The 24,228-nt window shown below is 48.0% G+C and overlaps 1 protein-coding gene across 1 annotated transcript in view; it reads left to right on the plus strand.

Moving 5' to 3' along the window:
- MYBBP1A (MYB binding protein 1a) overlaps positions 1-24,228 on the plus strand; it is an 81,306-nt gene that overhangs the window by 34,559 nt on the left and 22,519 nt on the right. Inside the window, exons 20-23 of the mRNA XM_075904314.1 lie at positions 1-135; positions 1,483-1,603; positions 4,010-4,141; positions 7,320-7,388. Of these exons, the coding sequence (XP_075760429.1) occupies positions 1-135; positions 1,483-1,603; positions 4,010-4,141; positions 7,320-7,388 (457 nt within the window). The remainder of the gene's footprint in view (positions 136-1,482; positions 1,604-4,009; positions 4,142-7,319; positions 7,389-24,228) is intronic.

Below are 24,228 nucleotides of genomic sequence, written 5' to 3' on the forward strand. Positions count from 1 at the left end.
GAACCGCTTATGTAGAGCCAAGCAGTACTGTAAGAGCGTGGGTGACCATCAGGCAGATCTGCACGCCCAGTTGGAGAGCCTCGTGAAGAGAGCCAGCAAGCACACGGACTCTGCGGTGGCCCTCTACTATTTCAGGTGGGTAGCGAGGCTGGGAGAACTCTCTCGCACAGGGCTAGGATCGGGGCCGTATTTGCAGCTCTTGCAAGTGGGTGCAGTTGCACTGACGTCAGTGGAGGCCTGACGCGAGGTCTGTCTTCGGTCCATGTGCTCAGATGAACAGGCCGTTTCGCTGTGTGAGTAGGGAGGGGCCTCCGTTCAGGTTGGTGGAGCCAAAGATGTTGGGCTCGTGGGCTGAGGAAATGGCGCCAGTGTTTCAAGTGGTTAACTGAAGGGTGGGCGGTAGCAGTATTCTCTGTGCTCCATTGTAACCTCTTAGTTACGGTAGCACTGAGAACATGCCAAGAGAGAGAGCCGGTGAGACGACGTTGACCGGTAGATCCGGGGGAATCACGCAGGTTGGAAATCCCTAGGAGTCTGTAGAAGTCGGGGGGGGGGGGGAATGTCCTGAGAATTGTGGGCTAGCGGCTGAGCTGCCAAGCTAGGAAAGTGGCCTGCCACTTGGAAGCACCGATGATATGAGAAGCGAGATCTGTCGTGCTCCTCTTGCCTGAGATATGGGGTCCCTCCCAACTGGTAGAAAGTGCAAAGACTCCCTCTGGCTTCCGCAGCAGGCGATAGAATTGGGTCCGGATACTATCTGATCCAGATGGGAACTGGTGTCACTTCAGGGCTGGATTCCCCTTGCTGCATGCATCTTAAGAGCCTCTTTCCCCATCTGTATTTCCTGGGGGAAATGCAGCCTGAGCTTTACGCTGCTGACAATAGCAAATGGGAGGGGAGCAAAGCGCCACTTGACAGTGTCTGCTTCTCTGCAGGTGGGTTAGGCTCTCCCAGGCGGCTGGTGCTGCCCGTATTTATGTCACGCCGGAAAAGGTGGGAGACTTTGAGCTAGTCCTTTCCCATCTCTGAGCCGTCCACGACGTAGCGCTGTAAACGTGCCTGGTTAGGTTTGACTCAACTGTAACACTGTGCTTCCCTCTGTAATCTGTGGGCTGTATCCCCCTGGGGGGAGACTGCCTTCCCACTACATGTGAACAGTGCCTAGCGCAATAGGGCGGCTGTAGGCGCTAACAGAATACAGTAAAGGAGAGAGCAAGGCACTGGGCTAGCCTTGGGTAGGTGTCACGAGAGCTCCTGACGTAGCCGTCAATGAAACAAGCGACCGCGTTCGAGCGAGGAGACCCAGCCTCCAGGCCCGACTGTTGGCCTGGCTGCAGAACGCTGAGAGAAGCAGCTTGCTCTGTTGGTGTGGCCAGTGGCCTGCTTGTGAATTCTGGTGGAGATCTGGTTGCAGGGCCCTCGGTCTTGGCTTTCGGGCTCTCACCTCAACGCTGCCCGTCTCTGTTTTTGTGTCTGGTGCAGCGCCTCTTTGTACCTGTTCAAAGTGCTGAAAGGGAACATGGCCAGAGAAGAGGCGGCGACTCTTTCTTCTTCGAAAAAGAAACAGAAAAATAACAAAGAGAACAGTGCGCAGACTGACCAGGTAAGAGGGCCGGCCGCCGTGCTGGGATGTGGTCACAGATTGTTCCCCGGTGTGCTGATCATGCCACTGACGCCCGCCTCCTTGCTCTCAGGGGCTCTCCACCAGCCTGTTGTGCTGGGCCAGATCCTCTGCTCTTCTCCAGCCCAGGCACAAAGAGCCTGGAGAGCAATGCAGACCCTGAACTGTTTCCGCGGTGGGAGGATGTAGTTCTAGGGCACCGGACTTAGGAAACCAACCCTCCAAAGGGATCAAAATCTCAGATAACTCCATCTGTCTCTGTGTAAGAGTTTTCCACTGTGAAAGGTCGTTCAGGAAAGCTCCCCTTTAGCAATGAAAGAGGGATATGCACAGTGGGTGTTTCCCCACGTAACAGTTATTTACACTGGGCTTGATAGTAAACAAAAGTGTCTTTAGTAAGTACAACCAGTAGGGCTTAAGCGGTCAGTCGTTCAGGCTTCCAGGCTCTGATTAGCACATTTAAAGCTATAAACAGTCTCAGGCTTCATATTTCTAACTTTATATACAAAAACGCTACATGCACCAAAATAAGATCCAGCAGATTGTAACATGAACATTGAGAGGTTACATGAAGTATTTTGTCCAAAGCATCTCTGAGTTATGCATATGCATATTCATAAGCCACTTTCATAAAGCTTGGGGCGAGAACTGTCACAGCCACCTTCCCAGGAAGGGCTCTACATGGCTGAGATCCCAGCTGGCTTTTTATTGTCAGTCTGCACTGCACTCCGCAGTTGTGGTCCCCCACAATGTCCTGCTCTCTGATCAGAGGTAGGATGTGAAATCCTGCTTAACCAGTTAAATGTTATGTTGCTCCCCTTCCTGCGGTGAGTGGTGGGACTGCTCCAGGCCGTGACTGGTTAACCATTCACATCCCTAATCAGAAGACCCCTTTGGTTCCTGCACTGCTGTATCCTCGCTTCCCTTTCTAGCCTGTCTCCATCTTAACCACCTGGACATCTTAACCGTCTCTCCTTCAGCCATCAAAGGGTTGCTAATACGTTCCTGGGTGCCTGCTAACTGAATAGTAGATCGGGCCCCATGGATACATATTCATGCTTTTTATCCCATTGTTCTCATGGATCTCAGCGCCACTACCTCTTCCTGCTGACTCTCAGCCCTCTTCCAGGAGGAGTGGGGTGGTATTGGTTGGCCTTTATGCCCCCTCGGATGTCTCGGGGCATGTGTACTCTGCTGTGGTGCAGCTGTGCCCTGTAATGTAGACACTTCCTACGTTGGTGGAAAGGTTTTTCCCCTCAGTGTAGTTCAGCCACCTCTAGGTCGATGGGAGAATTCCTCTGTCGACCTACCTGCAGCAACACTGGGAGGTAGGCCTATTGTAAGGACATGTTCCAGGAGAGAGCATTTTTCACGGCCCTGAGCGATGTGACTATGTCCAGCTAACTTTCCGGTGTAGTTGAGGCGGTAGAGTTCTCTGAGGCCACCTTGTGCAATTAAGCAGACAGGTCAGAGGGGATCGTGAGCAGACCTGTAATGAGGCTTGGATAAGATTTATATCCCAAGAGTCTGTCTGGTGACTGTTAGCCTAGTGTTCGGGTCTGGGGGTCCATCTGCCCATCCCTAATCACTGTAGCTGTGGGCGGTGCCTGATTCCCCCTCCGCCTACCTGGCTGGGGGCCCCTTCTTGCGGGGCACTGCCATTCACATTGTGCAGCCGGGTGGGAACAGAGCACGGCGTAGGCACGAGAGCCAGACGTAGCAGAGCCCCACCATCACAAGGAGATCAGAGTAATTTCACACAGCAAATGACGGGGTGTGTATGGGGAGGGAACCCCTCTGTGTATTCCCAGAGGTATGTGTGTCAAAAACCTCCCCAGTGCTGACAGCTCTTTAGGTAATCGGAGTCTCGTTTGTAAAACTGAACTGCTCTGCACTGCTCTCAGCTGAGACTAGTGGGTGGTAACCCAGCCGATGGCACCATGGCGCATCTCACCTGGAGGCAGCGTTGCCTAGTGGATTGTCAATCGGAAACCTGGGTGCTGTTTTTAGCTCTGCCACTGATCTGCTGCATGACGTTGGATGGGAGTCTGGAGTTGTTCTGAAAATCTTAATGTCAGTCTCTTGCCGTGCCTTAGTTTTCCCTACCTACACAGTGGGACTAAGGAGAGTTCCCTTTTGTAAAGTGCATGGGGAGCTACAAATGAGCCAAGAGATCTTGATCCAGCATTCCTCGCACACTCCAAGCACGTGTGAGTTCGGGTGCATGCGGAATATGCTGAGGTAGGCATGTTGTTTTTGGGGCAAGTGTGTAAGTTGCCCAAGAACGTTAAGTTTTAGCAATCCAGCGCGTGCTCCCAGGTGCTCTGGTATTAACAGACTCAATCCCATTGCTTCCCAAGCTCATCTCTCCCTGCTGTACTTTTCCAGCTTTCGGACACAGGCCTTCTGGACCTGAAGCGAGTGACCATGGTGTATCAAGAGGCACTGAGTGGATTCTTGACCAAGCGAAAGAGTGCCCTCACGGCCGCTATGTTCCTGGATCTTTTGGCCCGCTTCCCGGTAAGTAGAACCCGGAATGTGGTTCGCTGTGTTCCACTATAAACCCTCAGAAAGCAACATGTTTTCTTTTCCTGTTTATTGCAGGCTTGCAAAACAGCTGTGAGGCTTGTAAGGATTTCAGCCTGCTAAGTCTGAGGGCACATCTAGACTACCCTCGGCTTCCGAAAGAAGATATGCAAATTAGGTGCAAATTTGCATGTCTTCCAATCCCTTTTTCAGAAGAGCTTTTTTCAGAAAAAAAAAGCCATCTAGATGGGGTTTTTCGTGCCAAAAACCCCTTTTTCAAAAGAACCCTGTAAACCTCATTTTTTGAGAAATAAGGGTTCTTTCGAAAAAGGGGGGGTTGCGTAAAAAACCCCATCTAGGCTGCTATTTTTTCCGAAAAAAGCTCTTTCCAAAAAGGGATCGGAAGAAGATATGCAAATTGGCATCTAATTTGCATATATTTCCAAAGCTGAGGGTAGTCTAGTTGCCCTAAGAGTCAAAGGAATGAACTATTGTTGCACTCTGCCATTAATACAGTGTCATATGGGGGTGCCGGCATGGAAATTTGAATTGAACTGAAAGGCCATTCAATTTAGGATACATTGTAACTCCCCAGCCAGATGAAATCTGCCCGTGTCTATTAGCTTGGGACTCACACTCAAGACAGTAGAGATGCATTCGGCTGGCAGTTCTAGTCCAGCTGCCTTCAGGTGGTGGCTTTTTAGCTGCACAAACAAGATGTTGCCGAGTGTCTGCCGAGGCTCCTGCAAACCAGACACCTGTGCCCATATTTCAGCCTCAGTGGAGCTGAGTAGTCACCCCAGTCCTTTGGGATAGTCAGTGGATGTTGACTCCTGCAGCCTTTGAACCTCTGCACCTACTTGGAACTGGTACTCTTTATATAGGCTGCTTCTAACCCTCGTGAGCCAGCTGGTTTTCTGGGAATCTGTCCAAGAACCTTGCTCTCTGTACCCCTCACCACCTGTTGACTACTGGAAGACTCAGATACACAGAGGCTTTTGGGGAAAGGAGGCTTTAGCGGGGTCATTTCTCCAGCCTCTTCAGCATTGTAAACCCTCTTTGGGGATGAGGCTGACCTGGTGTACTGGACTTGGAGCTGTATTTGAACACATTTCTGTTCCCAAGTGGAAACCCAATCAGACCCCTGATTCATCTCCCCCAGGCTGCTATGGCAGTTTCTTTAGCTTCATGGAGAGCGGTTGTGTTTGCAATAAGCTGATCACGGAACATCTGAGCTGGGGCCATCAAGGAAAGGAGGGGATGGTTTAAAAAGAAACTAAAACCTGTGAAATTCTGTGATGCTTCAGCCCTTCCAGCCGCTGTTGTTTGGGAGCAGGAGGAGCAGCCATTGGGCAGCTGTCTCGGGGCTGTTTAGGGGAAAGAGGCTCCAAAATGTCAAACAGCCTAATCTGTGGATTCATTTTCAGATTCTTTACTTAATTCAGGTCTGCGAAGGGGGTGCTTCTGGAAGACTGGCTTCCTTGTGAGGCTGTGCCCTGCCCCAGCCAACTTGACTGCTGTCATGTGGGAAGGGCAAATACCATCTATTGGCCAGAGAGTCTCATAGGTCTACTCCTAGCTCTTCCTTGATCTTGGGGCAGCTGGCTTAGGACCCGATCCTGTAAGATACCAAGTGCCCTTGATTGCCATTGGAGGCACTGGAGGCTAAGGGCAAGGAATCACTTTCAGGATGGCCTTCTAAACCTCCCTGAATTTTCCCATTGAAAGGCGATTGTTTTCTGAGGGTGTGGAAGTGTCTAGTTTCAGTTTTGCCTGTTGCCAGGGCTGTTTATTCACTGAGTCACAGGTCTTGAGTTTCCTCCTGAGTCTCTGTAGTGCTGATAACAGCAGAAAGAGTTCAGGACCATCCATTCTACAGCAAAGAATGTTGCGTGTGTCCAATGGCCAGAACAAAGCATTAGAGTTATGGTCACGAAGCTGGGAGATTCATTTAGGGACATAGGAGCTGGCACGTTGAATCAGACTCAGAGTCCGCTAGTCTGATATCCTCTCACTGATAGTGGTCAGTACCAGGGATGTAATAGTATAGGCGATTAACTGATAAGCAAAAGCGAATAAACTACATACATCCCTCCCGGCCAGTAAATTTTTTAGCAGGCTGGCCAGTAGCCCGGCTCAGTCCTGGCTTGCACTGGGTGCGGGATCTACCAACACTGCTACTCTGCATTTCAAGTGTATAAGGAGCCAGGCAGCTCGGCTCAGTTCTGGCTCACGCCGGGTGTGGGAGCTCAGACGCCACTCTCCCTGGACAAGGGCTGCTGCCACCTTGCGCTGCTGCCTCTATATCAGGCAGCATACCTGCTCCTGCCTGATTCCCCGTGCTGCTGCCTCTGATAGAGACACAGCAGCATGGGGTGACAGGAGGCTCCTCAGGAGTGGGGCTGGAGTGCACTAGCTGCTGGCCCCACTCCCTGGGGACTATAGAATAATCGACTAACCGATAAGAATTCGCGAGGTTAATTGACTATTCATTAGTTGATATTTAACATCCCTAGTCAATACCTGTTTTTTGGCGAGAAATTCAGCAGTGGGAACTTATGGGATTCCCTGACTGTAAGGAAACTTTCCTTGAGCTGCATTAGTTACAGGCTGATTTTCCTGTGCAATCGGTTTCCCTTCCAAAACTCTTGCTTGTTTATTTAGTATTCACCATCCGAAGGGCCTGTCTGCACAAGAAAACTAATCTGGAATAAATTAGCTTTGGGTGTGAATTTAAAGCTAGATAAAGCACTCGCAAAGTGGATTAAGTTAAATCATACTAAAGGTTCTGGAATAAAAGCTGCCAGACATGGAATTAATCAGGAAAACGTCACTTTGTAGACAGACCCTAATTCTGGGTGTTCTCATGCTTCACTGAGACTGTGAAGGTGCATAAATTGTTGGCAAAATCCAGGCTTTAAGCCCACAGTACCAGGCAGGAAATAGGGTGAAATTGTGATCCTATTGAAGACAGAGTTTTGCCACTGACTTCTGTAGAGCTAAGGTTTTGCTCAAAGTTGCTGTGAGCAAAGCATGTTACCTTTTAAGTAGCCAGGTGGAGAATCAACACACACAGCAGCTGACTACAATAGCAGCCTTAAAAAAACAAAACAAAAAACCTAGGCTTTGTGGCAAGGGGTTCTAATAATGGCGGGGTTCTTTTTTGTTACAGGTCATGTGTAAGCCGTTAATAGGCACCCTGGTCAAGTCTATCACAGCAGGAGCCCGGCAGCATCAGCAGGTAAGAAGGAAAGCAAGGAAGCAAAGAGGCATTACAGCCATGTGAAGATGGCACATAATCGTGCTGGCTTATGCTTAATATGGGTATAGCTGCCTTTGGAATCACCTCCTTCTGCAAAGTGGGTTCCCCCAGGCGCGTTCTTTTGGGGCTGTTGCTGGCTCACTGTGGGTCTATGAGGCAGGTTCTGAAGGTTTTGTATTTTCCGGGCCACTCGGTTTCCTCTCAGCTACCGAGCTCTTTCACTGCCTTCTACTGACCAATTCAGTCAGAGTGCTTGACAGGGTCCAGCTGGAAGAATAGTAGAATACGCCCTCATCCTTCTTGCCTTTGAATCACTGCTTGGTGCTCTGAGAGTCAGAAGCTCCTCTTATTAACGCCACGTACGAGGAAATCTCCGTTTCCTAATGCCAAGAACCAGTTCCACGGTTAGCCTCTGGTGCCTGCTTTAAGGCAATTGCTCCAGGCAATCCCCTCTCCTCAGCATGCAGTTCCAGCTCTCCTTTGCTTCCCAGACCAGGCAGTTCTATGTTCAGATCCTGTACTGTGGAAGTTAGGTGGGGTTTGGTTTTGTTTTTTTGCTGTGGCATTGTGAGAGCCAGGCTTTGCTATATGTGTTGCGCCTCATTGATGAAACATGAGCAGGAATGACTACCCACCACGGCCTCTTCACGCCCATGTAGTTGAAACCTGTCTACCAGGATTTTTATAGCTTTAGCCATTGCTGTGACATCCGAGTGTCTCCCATGAAAACTCCTCGAGACCACTGGCCTGGTTTTCTAACCGTCCCTTCCCTAGCTGTAAAGTGCTTAGAAAGCCAGCCTGGCGTGACTGTCACTCTTTAATTCCATTGCTGTTAATGATCAGAATACAAAGGACCAGATTCTCATCTATACTAAGGCTTCCGGGTGTAAATGAAGTTGGTTCACACTGATAAACCCCTTTGTGCTGCCAAAGCGACCTTGATGTAAATTAAAATTGGGCCCAAGTGGGCTTTGTTGGATAGAGATGGGAACAGGACTCATTAATAATAAGCACATTCATTAATTGAAGCACATTCTTGGCTCTGCCCTGGCTAGGGTTGCCCGGTGTCCGGTTTTGAACCAGACAGTCCGGTATTTGAGGGTTCTGTCTAGGAAACAAATTGAGACAATATCGGACATATAAAATGTCCAGTATTTTCTAATTAGGTACGTTTTATTATTAGTAGGAGTATCAGTACCTAGTTGTGAACTGCCTGGCTGGTAGACACTCTCACGCTGTGTGAGCGTGTCTACCAGCCAGATAGTACGCAATTACGCAGGGGGCAGGGGAGTGGGAGGGCAGGATGGACTCCCCGGGGCCGGACTCACCTGTGTGCCCCACCAGGACTGTGTGCGGGATGGGCAGCACCCCAGGATCTGCATGTGCCTGGGTCATTCCCGCTCCCCGCTGGCTGATGCTCTCCCTCTTCCGCCCCCGACTCCCTCTCTTCCTCCCCTCCCCGCGGCCAACCCTGCTCCCCTCCCAGCCAGTACCCCACCCCCCCAATCTGAGATCAAGTATGTCTGGTTTTTTTATTTTTATTTTTATTTTTTTTAAGCCATCTGGTAACTCTTGCCCTGGCGAGACCAGGCTGTATCCCTAGCCGAAAGCTTCGTTTGTATTACTATTGCTGCTTCTTCCATGGGGAGTAAGGACCCTTTCCTGTAGGGCATAGGTTCCCAAACTGGAGGGCGCGCCCCCCAGGGGGCGTGAAGAAATTCCAGGGGAGGGAACGAGGCAACCCAAGGCCCCCCGCCCTCTGTCAGTCTCTCCCCCAAGAAAGAGCCCACTCCGTCCAGTAAAAAAAATTAGAAAATACCTTGTGAGATGTCCAGTATTTTCTGTTTTTCCTGGCTCAGGCGGCCACTGGAACATGCACAGCTCAGGCCAGGGGGAGGATGGAGCATCCCGGGCAGACTTCAAAATGCCTGCTCTGCTCTTAAAGCGCAACCTTCTTTTACTGACCCAAAAAAAACCCAAAACTTTTCCCCTGGAGTACCAGAACCTTTTTTTTTTTTTTAAACATTGGTCCCGGAAATTAAAGGGGTCACAACTGTTTTTTAGCCCTGATCTTTTTTTTGTTTTTTCCTCAACAGGTTTTTGCTGCTGCCTTTTTTTTTTTTTTTGAGGGGGAGGGCATGAGGGTTTCTCAAAAATCAAAAAGGGAGCGTGATGCCGAAAAGTGGGAACCACTGCTATAGGGATTCCCACAGCAGTGTGTGAGTTTTGTTATGAGAGAGTGGTTAGCAGGAGAACTCTGGGTGCGTGGTGGGGGAGAGAACGTGAATGGGCTTGATAAAGAACAGGCGAAAGCCTGGTGAAATGGGATTTTTGTTTTGTGTGTGTGTGTGTGTGTGTGTGTGTGTGTGTGTGTGTGTGTGTGTGTGTTTGAGTCTGGAGTAGCAGCTGATTCACTGCTGTCAGCCACCTGAATCACCCAGGCTGCACCCATTTCAGGAGATTTGGCTTCTTACAGTCAGAATTCCAGTTCTTTGATTGGAGGTGAGGAGGAGGAAGGGTGTCTGTCAAACCCTCCCGATGGGTGAGAAGTAGGGAATATCCTGTCCCCTTACCTAAAGTTTAGGAGGCATGCCACAGATGGGTAAGGTGGCGTGGGCATAGGAGGGGGCACTTGGTGTGATTCTGAGCTATGGTGTGTAGCTCATTGGCAGCCCTTGGGAAACTCGTGAATTAGAACAGCTCCGAAGAGGATCTCATTTATACACAGGGCCCAGAATCATGTAGGTGCAAAAGTGGAGTGAAGCCACCTTTGGCTCACCCTGGTCTTTGCCGTCTGTACTGTGCCTAGGAGCATAGAATTTGCTGGCCTGGAACAGACCCAAGGTCCAGCTAATGGAGTATCTGGTCTCCAATATCAGATGCTGCGATAAATGTCCACGTTATAAGTCGTCTGGATATTCTTGATGGCCATGGGAACGTCCTTGAATCTGGCAAAGTTCTTGGTCTCAACTCTTTGTAACAGTGAGTTCCAAAACCTCTGGATCCACAGAACCTGACCCTGTCTCGCTGTGGAGACGTGGCATTTTCTGCAGAGATATATTCAGGCTGGGGGGCATTCAGAAGCATTTAGGTATGCTGAGAGGGGTCTCTCTTTAGCCCGATGGGTTAACTGACAGGCTGTCTTCTGCTGAACTGCTTCTAGGCAGAATGCCCCAGGCAGAGCCTGCAGGAAGTACCCGTTCCAAAGGATCAGGGTGGGTCAGATCTGGGTTTGGATTTTCGTCTTAACGCTTTTGTCTACAGTTAGGAAATGGTGAAAGGAGCCTGGAGCCTGTTACTTTGGATTAAGGGGGTCTGCTAGTGGATTTGTGCAGCTGAGCATGTGGGGAGACAGCATGCTTTTGTGGCGAGGACTTGGGGCGTCAGGAGATGTGGGTTCTATTTTGGCCTAGTCCTGCTGGCTGATCTTGGGCAAATGGCTTCCTCTTCCTACTCCTCTGTTTTGTCACTCACTGTTCATCTGACTTGTCTGTTTTAGATTGTAAATTCTTGGGGGCAGGGACTCGCTCTTCGGTGTGTATGGTACCTAGCAAAACGGGGCCACCGTCTGGCTGCGGGGCAGTTGTCATACAAGGAGTTAAGAGCCACTAATAATGGGGAGCACCTTCAGTTTGTCGTAAATCTGTGTGTGGGGAAGCGGGTGAGAGAGATGGGCGCAGCCTGAGCAGGATTTCACTGTTTGTACAGAGCTTAGCACAAAGGGGTCTGACCTGGCCAGCCTCTAGACACAAGCGCAGTGTTTAAATAACAACAGTGTGTTTGTTGACCCCGTGCATGGCTGCGATCTCTGTTCCTTTACATAGCATTTACAAAACCATTCTAGCCTTTTTCCCGGGGCTTCCGGTTGTCCTGGCACCACCAAACCCTGACCTTGCTTTAAGTTAGGAGAAGAGGAAGCTGCCTACTAAATTTTGGAGGCCCTAGCTCTTACCATTTCGGAGTTCTTGAACAAATGGACTAGCAGACAAACACTTTAAAATAAACTCCTAGAAAATAACCCCAGGAGGCCACGAGTGGCCAAGTTGCCCTCTACTGTACTAACAGGGGTGGGGAAAGCAATAGATGTGACCTGTCTTGATTTTAGTAAGGCGTGGATGGTTCCACATGACATCCTCAACAGCAAAGTGGGGAAATGGGATCTGGACGAAATTACTATAAGGCTTGAAGCTCATTACGTTCCCGTGGGTAGAGTGAGGGGAGACCTTCTGACGGAGCACAAAGCTCTGACATTTGTCGTGGGAGGCGGCGGTCACATTCCAGATGCTGTATCTCCTCTGAGCTAGCAGCAAAAGAACATGCCCATGTGATTCTTCTGGCTAAAAATCTTCAAGCTGTTGAAACGAACCCCTTCTGCTTGGCAGTGCTTGACAGCTGCTCCGTCTGCACTGTCTTTCAGATCTCAGTTTTCCCTTCAAGGGCTGGGGGAAGGAGGCTGTGTATGGTTCACATTATAAAAATGCACAAAGGCTTAAAGTCTTTAAAGTCCCCTGTTCATTCCTTCTTTTACGATACTTTCTACCATTGCCTCTGATACAGAGGCAGCAAGAGAGGGGAGTGAGTGTAGTTGACAAGATTAACTGCTAAACCCAGGTTTATTGGTTAATTGTGTGGTTTAGTGTTTCTCGACCTTTTTTTTTTTAATAAAATACCGCTTTTTCAAAAAAAGAAAAGAAATAAGTACACCCAGTACCTACAGTTTTCAGACACACAATTTTTTTTCTATCATTGCAATAAAATGTTTTAAACAGCTTAATCATAGCTGGGCGGGTGATGAAATTTTTGGGTGTCAAAAGTACAAAAATAACAAAGTGCTGTAAAACTTAAAACAAAAATTCAGTTTTCTCCAAATGTCAGTTGTGTTGATGTATGCCCCAGACTTCTCTCGAGTACCCCTAAGGATACTCGTACCACTGGTTGAGAAACACTGGTGTAGTTGATTACATGTCGACGTCCCTAATGAACATAGCTCATTGCTTGTTTATTGTGGCGTTTATTTACTGCACTGCTGTTGCTGGCAATAGGGACTTTTTAGTAAAAGTAGATTCACGCACATTCTGGATTACAAAGGATTATTACTGAGCCCTTAGACCTGCTTGCACTCGCTGTAAGGTTTTCTGACACTGGATACAGGATGTTACAGGCCAAATCTTCCACTGGGTTCGGTTTGTTGTATGCAGATCTTGGTACTGAGAACTGGAAAACACTGCCTGCTAATTTTGATCCTGCATCCACTGATGGATGCATGTTCAGGCCCTCTATGAGTCTGGAACCCATCTGCATGCAGCGATGGCCATGACCACTGTCCTTACACTGAGCGGTTTGTGTCAGATTAACTCTTGCACACGCACAAAGATGGTACAAACAGAAGTGGCAGCTAGCAGGAGGTTTTTTGATCACACATTTTAACACAGCAAGACAATGGAATCATAGACTCTTAGGGCTGGAGGAGACCTCAGGAGGTCATCGAGTCCAACCCCCTGCCCCATAGCAGGACCCAACCCCAACTCAGTCATCCCAGCCAGGGCTTTGTCAAGCTGGGACTTCAAAACCTCTAGGGATGGAGATTCCACCACCTCCCTAGGGAACCCATTCCAGTGCTTCACCACTCTCCTAGTGAAATAGTTTGTCCTAACATCCAATCTAGATCTCCCCGCCTGCAACTTGAGCCCATTGCTCCTTGTTCTGCCATCTGTCATCTCTGAGAACAGCCTCTCTCCATCCTCTTTGCAACTTCCCTTCAGGTAGTTAAAGGCTGCTATCAAATCTCCCCTCATTCTTCTCTTCTGTAGGCTAACCAAGCCCAAATCCGTCAGCCTCTCCTTGTAAGTCATGTGCTCCAGCCCCCTAATCATCTTTGCTGCCCTCCGCTGTACCCTCTCCAATGTGTTTACATCCTTTCTGGGCTCACCAGTGCCAAATCAAGGAAAATAATCATTTCTCTAGATCTGCTGGCAATGCTCCTCCTAATGCAACCTAATATGCCATTAGCCTCCTTGGCTACAGGGGCGCACTGTTGACTCATCTCCAGCTTCTCATCCACTGTCATCCCCAGGTCCTTTTCTGTCGAACTGTTGCATAGCCAGTCGCTGGGGATTCTTCCGACTCTGCTCTTGCCCTTGTTGAACCTCATCAGATTTCTTTTGGCCCCATGTGTCGTCATGTGCTGCCAACGAAACGGCTTGTGTCAGATCTTTGAACTTACCTGCTGCTAATTAATTGCTTCTGGCAGGTCCGTTGGCAATTCCCACGCTTGTGATGAGTGAAGCAGAATGTGTGTGGCATATTAAAACACGCAGGAGGCATGGTACCGTTCGGCTGCTCTGTGTTCTAGATGCGACATTGGGGCCTAGTGCGGTCAGCCTGACGGTTTCCATGAGCATGGAACTTCTTTTAAATTCTATTTTGAAATCTATGTGCTTGGATCCATTTCCCTCCTGCTTCCCTCCTACCATTCGATCTTACTGCTGCAGTTGTTTCCTCGGGGACCGTGTCCTTCAGATTGCTTCCTTGTGCGTTGTTCCGCTGTGTGAAGAATTGTTTTTTGATGAACTCCTGAAAGGATTGTTTTTGCTTGTTGGGCTGCGGCGTATAAACAGGGATTGAGGTGTGTGTTTCATCCTAGAGCTGGTTGCACAGCTCAGCTACATACCAGAGCTCTCCTGACCCTCCGGTGAGAAATGGCTTCCTGCTTTATTTTTAGCAATGCCAATACATTGTTGAGCGTAGCTGAAGTAACGTGACGCTCTGAGGAACTGCCTCTGGCCTTAGGTCCATCCCTCTGAAGCTATTAATGTGATGTTCGTTAGTGCCCTTTGAGTGTCCTTGTGCAAGGGACTGAAAAAGAGAAAAGTGTGATGGTTCTTTAGACCAGTGTTTCCCAGCTGGTGCCCTGCGAAACCCTGGGGTTCCGCGAAGTGAAAGTAAGGAGCCAGCACTTTCCCCCACCCCATCTTAAAGAGACAGAGGGGTGTTGGTGGTGCTTTTTTTTTTTTTTAAAGGCAACCTTAGGGGTTTTGTGGCCAAATAAAATTCGGAAACGCTGTTTTAGACGATGGGCCTATTTTGAGGCTGTGATGGAGATCAAGGCTCTGTTGTGCTGTAGGAAATGTGTGTGTGCATCAGAGACTGCTTGCAACAAAGCACTTGCTATCCAAATAGGGCAAAGGGAGGGTGGAAGACAGGAGCAGGTTAATCAGTTTAATGATAGCCAGAGTTACCTGGCAAGCATGCCGGTTAACCGGTAAGCATGCCAGTAACCCTCATGCTTCCTGGTTAACATCCCTAAACAGCATGTGCCGTTTATCCCCTTTTCCTAATGAGTGACTGTGGCAGAGCTGGGAATGAAGCAGCACTTGGCATCCACTAGCTAAGGGCTTGCGTATCGGGGAGGGTTTAGGGAAATGCAAACGGACTAGATCTGTGAAGCGTGCACATCAATTACAGCACATTTCGCATCCTCCCAATGGGGGCCTTTCGTTCCTCCAAGGAGAGTTAGGCCACAGTGAACATAAGGCCATTTTGCTTCTGAATGAGAACATTCACCTGCGGCTTTAGTGGACTTACGTGTGTTAACTTCCCACCTTTGTTGCCATCATCCAGGCAGGCCCTTGGGTCTGGATTAGATGGTTGATGCGTTTCCTAAAGACAGGAGCAAAGCCTGCATGGGCGCTCGGTGTTTGGTGAGGGTTTATAGCTGTTTAGGTGCATCCAGACAGAGCACTGAGCCTTTTGCAAGGGTGTAAGTTTCCTTGCCACCTTCCAAGGAGAAACGCAGGAGTTTCTCCTTGTCTGTCTCAAGACACCCAGGTGTGTACTTGAATTTGAGGGTGTGTCTAGACTACAGGGTTTTGTCCTCAAAAGTGGACTTTTGTCAACAAAACTATACTTGCATCTACACTACCGCCGAGTTCTGTCGACTTAACTTCGACAGAACTCAGCAGTTTTGTCGACGGCTGTAAACCTCATTTTACGAGGAATAACGCCTTCTGTCCACAGAGTTCTGTCGACAGAAGGTGTTATTGCATCTAAACTGTCCTTTGTGTCTACACTGCCATGTCGACAAAGTGGCTTGCTTTGTCGACAGAACTGGATGTAGTCTAGACGAGCTTTGTCGACAAAACTTCTGTCGACAAAAGCCTGTAGTCTAGACGTACCCTGAGGGTGTGAGGCAACGTCAGTACTAAAGGCTGATGCAGTCATTTTAAGTTTTAAAATGACTGGCAAGGTGGAAAAGCTGTGGGGAGTTGGATGAGGGCTCTGTATTGGAAATGGGGGAAAAAGAACCTCTTGCTCGTAGCTTGAATCTATTCGGGGGTTTTGATGGTGAGTCATTGGCTTGTGTGGCATTAGTTCAACTACCCTGGCAAGGAATAAGTCCTCTTATCAAGTGCCTGCGTGGAAAGCCACCGGGTTCCCAAAGTTGAGATCTTTATCCAAGTCCAGGCTAATGGAGTGATGCATATTTGTCTGGCCAGTCCTCATTGTGTGTGTTGTACTGTGTGTTTAAACACAATAATCTGGAGCCTTTGTGGTCACCTCCACATTTCAACGTAGGCACACGCATGTACCAAGTGAGGTACAAAGGTGATTCACCTGTCTTTCCTCTGTGCGGATTGTGGATGCAGGGGTAGGCCAGGGAAACAGAATATTTACTTGTCCAGCAAACACAAGTTTCATAGAATCCTAGAACACTAGAACTGGGAGGGACCTTGAGAGGTCATCAAGTCCAGTCCCCTGCCCTCACGGCAGGACCCAGCACCATCTCCTTGACAGATGTCTGTCTAACCTACTCTTAAATATCTCCAGAGACGGAGATTCCACAACCTCCCTGGGCAATTTATTGCAGTGTTTAATCACCCTGACAGTTAGGAATTTTTTCCTAATGTCCAACCTAAACCTCCCTTGCTGCAGTTTAAGCCCATTGCTTCTTGTCCCATCCTCAGAGGCCAGGAGAACAATTTTTCTCCCTCCTGCTTGTGACACCCTTTCAGATATTTGAAAGGAGGTCCATTCTTGTCCTTGGGTGATTGGGCTAGAATTCTGTGAGGCCTTCAAGTAAGTGCATAGCTGAAACGAAACAAAAATCACTTAGACTCATTGAACTTCTACTAGCATGGAGGTGGAGCTCAAAATGCTGCCTTTTGTCATATATATAGATTCATCACTGTTTCAAAATGCATTTTATAAAGCCGCCCATGATGGAAACCCCTTTAAAATGTATTTAATCTAGAATATATTTTAGGTGAGTTACTAATTATTCTTGGTGTCTCCTGAGCCTCCTTTAAAGAGCTCTAATGTATGTAGATAAACTTTGCAGAATCAAAGGAATTCTGTGCCAATGCTGCCTTCGCCCTGAGAGTGAGAAAGGATTCTAAACCCTGCCAAAAGTGGTCTTGGCTGGGTGACAATAATGCATTTGAACAGTTTATGTTTCGTGTAAGTTGAAAAGTAATTAATTAAATTTTAACATGTAAGTATAGCTAAAGAGCCGCACTGCATCAAAAGCTGGCACCCCTTGGCTAAGCATGTATTTCTGCCCAGGCTTGTGATCAACAAATGATTCATTACACTAATGCACCTTACTCTGAATGCATTTTCATAGATGTTTTCCAGCGGGTGGTAGAGGGAATTTGCTTCGGAATCGTTTGCATAAGCTGCTTTTGGTAATGAAGCAAATTTGAAACTCCACCTCCTTTCTTTTTGCAATGTTACTTGAAAAGCCCCAGAGTGGAAAGGGGCGATGGAGTCCCAGATCTCAGTCATTTAAACCAGCCTCCATTCTCTGCATTGTTCTAGTCGCAGAATTTGCTGCATATTTCCTGGGGAGAAGAGTCCTTTCTCAGAGCTTCCACTAGGGGGCGGCTTGACACTGGGCCCTGCAGAGGCAGGTGGGCAGGTGGAAACCTCAGTTAACGAGAAGACATTGTGCGGGTCTTTGGGCCATGCAGTAGAAGCAGCCTGCAGACCTCTGTTTAAACGTCCGGGCGGGGTGTCTACCAGGAAGCCTGATTTCAGCGTTCTGCCTGATTTTTTTCCCCCCTCCCTTCTTTTGCTTAAAGAGATGAGTTGGGGGGAATGGAAAGAAAAGCAGGATGTAAGAGTTAATCCCACCCTGAGCCTGCGAAGCACGTAAGCATGGGCTCGATTGCAGCCATGCAAGTTGCCTCCTGGGCCTCCGCAGGAATACTCAGGTGCTGCTGAAGGGGTTTGGTGACTGGGGCCAGAGTGCTGTGTCTCTGGCAGGACCTAGCCCTTGGCACTGCACTGCCCTGTAGATTATACGTCTCTGCCTTCCACGTCGGAAATGCAGTCATGAATTTGACACCCAGTCGTTTGCCTTGGGAAACTCAGAACCGTTTTTCCCTTAGAAGACGCGGTTGCTGAGTCTATAAATAACCTCTGATGTCATTTGGAAACGTGCCTTGTGCCGTTTTTATATGCAGCCCTTTGGCCCACGTTGCTTTCTAAGACTTTTTTTTTTTTTGTCCATGTGTTCGACTATGCTGATATAAAATAAAAATGTACCATAGAACCCCACTGCGGGGGGGGAGCTTGAAACATTTAAATATGCAAGGGTCCCAGCGCATTAATTTCTATTGTGGTATGTACTTGCACGGGTTACAAGTTGGGGTGTATAAATGGGTTTGTGCTACATCTCTGCACAGGTGGAATTCTGAGTAGCTTAGCGCACACTCCAGATTCTTGTGGGACCATCATATATGCTGATGTGTCCTGCCTTTAAAAGATCATTGCATACCTTTCTTTTCCTTCATGGTAATTTTTTTTCTGGTTCCTGTGTTGATGGCTGTTGCAAATGTTGGTTGTGAATCCATTGTCTGGTGGAGAAATGTCAGCACCAACACAGCCAGCACCAACCTGCCTCAGCAGAGACTTTGAAGACCAGATGGACTTGGGGGCTTGTAGGAGCAAGGGGAATAAATTTGTTCAGTTACAAGACTATTGCAGTGGGCTAATAATTAAGAGTGGAGAACATAGGGTCAGGGGTGACTCTTTCCTCATAGTGACAAAGTGGGCGACTGAATGGCTGGATCGTCTGGATTTAAGTAGCACAGATGGTACAGAACATTTTATGGTTTGTAAGGTCAATTCCTGCTCTCTTCAAATCACTGGTAGTTTTGCTTTTGCCTGGAATGGGACCAGCATCGGACCTTAAGTGGAAAATCATTGCTTTACTCTGATTTGTATGTGGCTGCTATTTTGCTTGGTACTTTCCCTTCTCATACTGTAAAGCTGAAGATGGCAGGAATAGCAGATGTGCTGTGATGACTTTTTCCTTGGCTTACGGTAGATGGAGAAAGTTTAGATTTTTGCAACCTGTGACGAGAGAGTATTGTATAGTTGTGACTCTCCTAAACAGGGCCTGGAGTAAATTGCTGATGGTGACCAGTGCAAGAGGACCCCCAGGTATTCTTACATCCTATAGGGGGCAGCAATTCCTGCCTGGCTTCGGAATCAAGGCTCTGGTGGGTGCATCTGGAAAATTGCGACGCTCGCATTTTGCCAGTGAAGATGCAGTTAGGACTCAGTCTTGCAATTTGGGCGGGTAGTTACAGGACTGACTTACACAAGCCATCTTCTTGACGTCAGTAACAACAATAATATCCAACTGATCTATGCCACTTTTACCCACAGATCCAGGCAGACCAGTGGCAGAGAGCCCTAGTCTCCAGTGTCTTAATCTAGTGCTCTCTCCATTGTTCAGCATTGCCTCCCTTGTAGCATTCCTTCCAGGACTAAGGAGCGTGGGATTGTTTTAACTCATGAAACTGCGTTATTTGGCCTAATATGAGCTCTAGCATTTTTGCTTCCCACACAGCAGCTTTTGTTTTTTGTCGTTTGAATGTTAAACTTCAAAAGCTGATACTTGAGTGCATCTGAATTTTAATTTTTCATTATCTGGCTGGTGAGAGTTTTTTTGAGAGATGAACAGTTCTGTCCGTCAACGGCAAAGTCACGATTCTTGTTGAGAGAATTGGGGATTACCAGCAAAAGGGAGAGGAAAGTATGGACAAAATGATAATGAGGATTATTTTCTTGGCATGTACATTGCTCTTAAATCTCTCATAATTTGGCTCTGGCAAGATCTGTTTAACTAGGCTGCTTTATACACTAGTCCTCATTATGAATAGCCGTGAAATAAATACGGAATGATGGAAAGGCAGCACTTTGGACCGGGGGAGCCATCCAGTTCAGGAATTGTTTGCAGGAGAATTTATTGCAGGACGAGTTTTCTTGTGTAGGCAGGTGACTAAGCACACGAGCTGCTCCATGGAGTTTGATGGGATTATTAGGGTGTGTAAAATTACTCATGTGCCTCAGTGTTGACAGGATCAGAACCTTTGGTTTTCACGGAGGAAAAAAAGGCTGGGTAAGGAAGGTGGCAGCTGCTAGCTCTTCATTATGAGGCCTGTGGTATTTGACCTTTTTTCCTTAAAGCCTCCGCCTCTGCAGTATTCCGTGGGGATTGCCGCTTGCCTTTAAAATCAAAAGGTTCACGGACTTACAGCTGAGGGGTAAATTTTGCAAACCTGAATGCTAAAGGATCTAAAACCAGGAGGCGAATAATAAAAATCACAAGATTTAAAAACAACCCCCCCCCCCCTCATTTTTGGAGGCTGACTCCTGATTTTGAACGCTTCAGCTGTCGGCAAAGGTGAAAGCACCCAACTACACCTCTTCACGGTGTGGCTCAGTGGCAGGATATACGGCACAACAATCCCATCCTACAGTGAGGACTGTAACTAGAGTGAGAGATTGTACGCGGGCCCATATGAGCTCTGGTCCCAGCTCTGCCACTAGTTCACCATATGATCTTGTGCAAGTCACTTCACCTCTCTGGCATCAATATTTTCTCTCTTTATTGCCCCACCCCCTTTCTAAATTTTTGTGATAGTAAGATACTGACTTCTGTTGAGGTAAATATTAAGACTCTTCTGCTTTGGTCAGTATTTACCTCTCAGGTATTCAACAAAACGAGAATTCATTATAGGGATTGTTTCATCTGGCCTGATTAACTACATCAGAAATTCCTTGATAGGCGGAAGGGCAAGGTATCAATGTAGATTTTCTTTTCATAAGTAGTTTTATCCAATTTCATCTGCCTAGTGGCCTATGGTGGAAGAGAAGCAAAAAAGGAGAAATCCCTTGAAATATTTGCATTTTGCAGGAATTTTTGCCCAATGGGATGCTTTGTATGTTCTTTGTGGTGTTATGAGAGAGACAGTGCACTTTGAAAAGTGCCAGGGGGAGGGGAGAGAAGGCACCTGCTTCCTGTTAGGGATGTAAAATCTCGTTTAATTACTTAACCAATTCAACAGAGGTAGGCCGGGGGAGGGGCTGCTCCAACTTGGCTGGCCTGGAGCAGCTCGGACCAAGCTGCAGCTCCCCCTCCTCTCCGCCCACGGTGAGTCCCATGGGGCTGGAGCAGCCCCCCCCCCCCCTTTCATTCCTCAGGCAGTGCTGGAAGTCCATGGGGGGAAAAAAAGACCCTTGTTTGCATAGGTTTGTCTGAGTTAGGGATGTTACATTTAGTTTAATCAACTTATCGACAAGTCGATGGATTTTCCGTCGACTAGTCGATAAGTGGAGGAGCTGCAGCACGGTTGGCTCCCGGTCCTGTGAGCTAATCCCGCTACGGCTCTGCCTTTTAAATGTATTAAGAGATGGCAACCTCTTAATACACTTAAAAGGCTGACGTGCAGCGGTCCAGCCAGGTTCCCCCACTTCGCTTCTGATTTGTAAATGTATTAAGAGCCAGCGGGTTCTTAATACATTTAAAAAGCAGAGATGCAGCGTCTGGGACTGGGGTGCAAACTGGGAATCAGCTGATTTCCAGCTCGTCCCCACTCCCCCTTGCCTCTCCTGTCCCCTGCGGGGACGGTGCTGGGGGGAACCAGCTTTTAAGCCAGCTCCCCCCAGCACCATCTCCTACTCCCCACCCTTGCTGCCTCTGATAGAGGCAGCAAGAGGGGGAAGTGACTAGTCAAGGGACTAGTCGTTTATCCGGTAAGCTTTTGCTTATCAGAAGTCGACTAGTCACTTACAACTCTAGTCTGAGCCAGTGTGTGTGTGGTGTACCTGGGTCTGCAGGCAGACTGCTGCGGTGCCTCTGTAGCTGCTCAGGGCTGGTGTATCGTACAAAAATTCAGGGTATTTCTTTTCCCAGGGGGGCTTATATTGAGATAACTGTAGTGTGGACACAGTATAGCAGTTAAAGGTGCCTTATTTTGGTATTCCGCATCCTGAACCAGAATAAGCTGTATCAGTGTAAACACGTTTGTACCATTTTAATTGCATGCATGCACGGGGGAGTTGCACTTCTGTGACGAACCCAGTATAGTTCAGTGTCAGAACAGCGTGAGTGCAGACAAGCCCGAAGGGGCAGCAGAGTGAAAATAGCGGCCCTCTGGGCAGAATCTTAGGGGCTGCTTGGAGCCCTGGGGGCAACAGTGAAATTGTCAAGACTCCTTGGAACAAGGCCGGGGAGGGGGTACAATGGTGGCGATCTCTTCCTCCTTCCAACAGGCCCTGGAGCGGGTAGAAGAAACAGAAAGCTCCTTATCTCTTTCAGCAGCTAATGGGGCGTGAATTAAATCCACAAAATATGAAGAAGGATGCTCCAAAGGCAGGTGGAAGCACCAGTGCCTTTTCCCTGGCCTGCTGCTGGGGATGCCAGCAGTCTCCCACCAGATCATTGCCCCTAAACCTCACTGATCAGGGTCCCATCTCTCTTGCCTGGCTGCCTCTGCCAAGTGGGTTTAGTTCTCGATCTACGGTTGCCTGCTAACTGGGTTTGTTGTTTCCCAGCCTTGCTGAGTTGGTGACTAGGTATTAAACGGGCAGATGATTCCTGCATTGTTGGCTTGGGTGTTCTAAGCAGCTGAGGAATCACGGAGTCTGGATGTGACAAGACTTTTCTGTGTTCTTATGAGCAGCCGTGTTTCACCACCGTTTAGAAAAGACAAGCTTGGGAGGGAGGGACTTTTTGGATCAGTGTTTTAGAAATAACCCAGTTGACTTAAGAAACATCCATTGATAGTTTGATCACGCAAGAAGACACCTCACGGATAGTCCGCATATCGTAGGAGCAAAATGTGTCTCGTCTGCGATGGGAATATTTTTCACGTGCTAATAAGGAAGCTGTCAGCGGTTGTTTAAAGGATCTTAGAGTGGAAGGCATCCAGCTACTTCTGCAGGAATCTGCATTATTTTTTTTTTAGATGTGGCAGGTGCTGTCTGCTTCTGATAATTCAGGGCTGCGGTACAAAATTGCTCATTCCGAAATCCTGGTAGTGCTTTAAATCATAAAAGCGTCAAGATCTCGGAATCGTGGTTGGAGTACATTGGGAGATTTCCTTACTTGTCAAAGGGGGTAAATATGATAAAATGCCACCTAAACACTTCATGTGTGGTGAAAAAGTCAGTCTGCAAAGTTCTATTCGTCCATCCATCTGGCTCAGTAACCTTTTAAAATGGGGGAGTAAAATGTCAATCTCCCCCCTCCCCGTTCCCTGTTGCACTAAATTTTTGGCAAGGAGAATTTTGTTCTTGGGCTTGTAAACTTTCCGTTGGATTAACCAGGGCTGCTGCTTAACCACATGACCAGCCCTTTGGTATGCTTTACTGAGAGTGGCTTTTGCAAAACACTGTAGGGTTGGCAGTCAGGTCAGGATAAACTTACCGCCTCTGAGATCAGGAATGACTTCAGACCTGTGTACATGGCTGCACGATGGCCTTGGTGCCTTTTATGGGATTATTATTTTTTACCTACTTCTGCAGCATTCCTCATTGGCTGTTCCTGCAGGAATGCATAACTCAGACCTCTCAGTGGTCTATATTAGACAGTGGCTGTGTCTACTCTTGAACAACCACAGTAACGCCACACTAGTGCTTCAGGGTTGATACTCACTACAGTGACACAGTTCTTCTGTGCACCTTGTGGTCTCTACCCCAAGTACATTGCTCGGGGACAGTATTTTTTCACACCTTCCCTTTCATCTGGGAAATGCCTCCTTGGTGCCATCCTTTTAAAACATTCAGAACTGGAAAATGCTGTCTCTCCTTGTGTCAGAAACTGGTTCCCGAGTCATCTCGCGTGGCCGAACGGATACCCAGGTGTAAACTAAGAGCTGAGATTTGAATAGTGCCTTCATCTTTTGAACATCGTACAGGGACTTGGATGCCCTTGTCAAGGGCTATGACCCTGACCTTGTCTGCTAGCTGTACAATGCTTGAAACTCCCCTTCCCCACACTGTCTCGGATGGTGATCTGGGGACCCTTTGCCTTGTTTCCAGTGTAGTGACCACACCAGGTGGGACCGGTCAACATGAACACGATGGTTGTGTTGCTCATGGTTAGACCATCACTTGCCATTTAAAAGGATCAGATTGCTTATGCATTGCTGGCAAAGATAGAGGTGTGTTGTGTATCCCAGCATCTTAGTCTTACTGCTCGCAGGAAACGGGCAGATTTGGGAACCCCCAGTGCACCTCAGTTACTGCAGTGAGCATGCAGTTAGTATTTTAAAGGGAGACTTGGGATTTATTCTGAATTGACAGGTGCGTTAGTATAAGAGCTGGCAGAAAAGCTGGCAGAAAAACTACACAAGTGATATTGTGGGTCATTACTGTTCATTTTCTTCCTCCCACATGAACTAATAATGAACGTTTCTACTCCATTTACTCCTGTGCCTAGGTGGATGAATGTGTGTGTATATCCACCTTAGATTATTTTTTTGTGAAGGGAGGAGGTTTAGTGTGTAGTTTCTTCTTTCCTTCT

Source organism: Pelodiscus sinensis, chromosome 21 (genome assembly GCF_049634645.1).
Source record: "Pelodiscus sinensis isolate JC-2024 chromosome 21, ASM4963464v1, whole genome shotgun sequence".
Taxonomy (NCBI): domain Eukaryota; kingdom Metazoa; phylum Chordata; order Testudines; family Trionychidae; genus Pelodiscus; species Pelodiscus sinensis.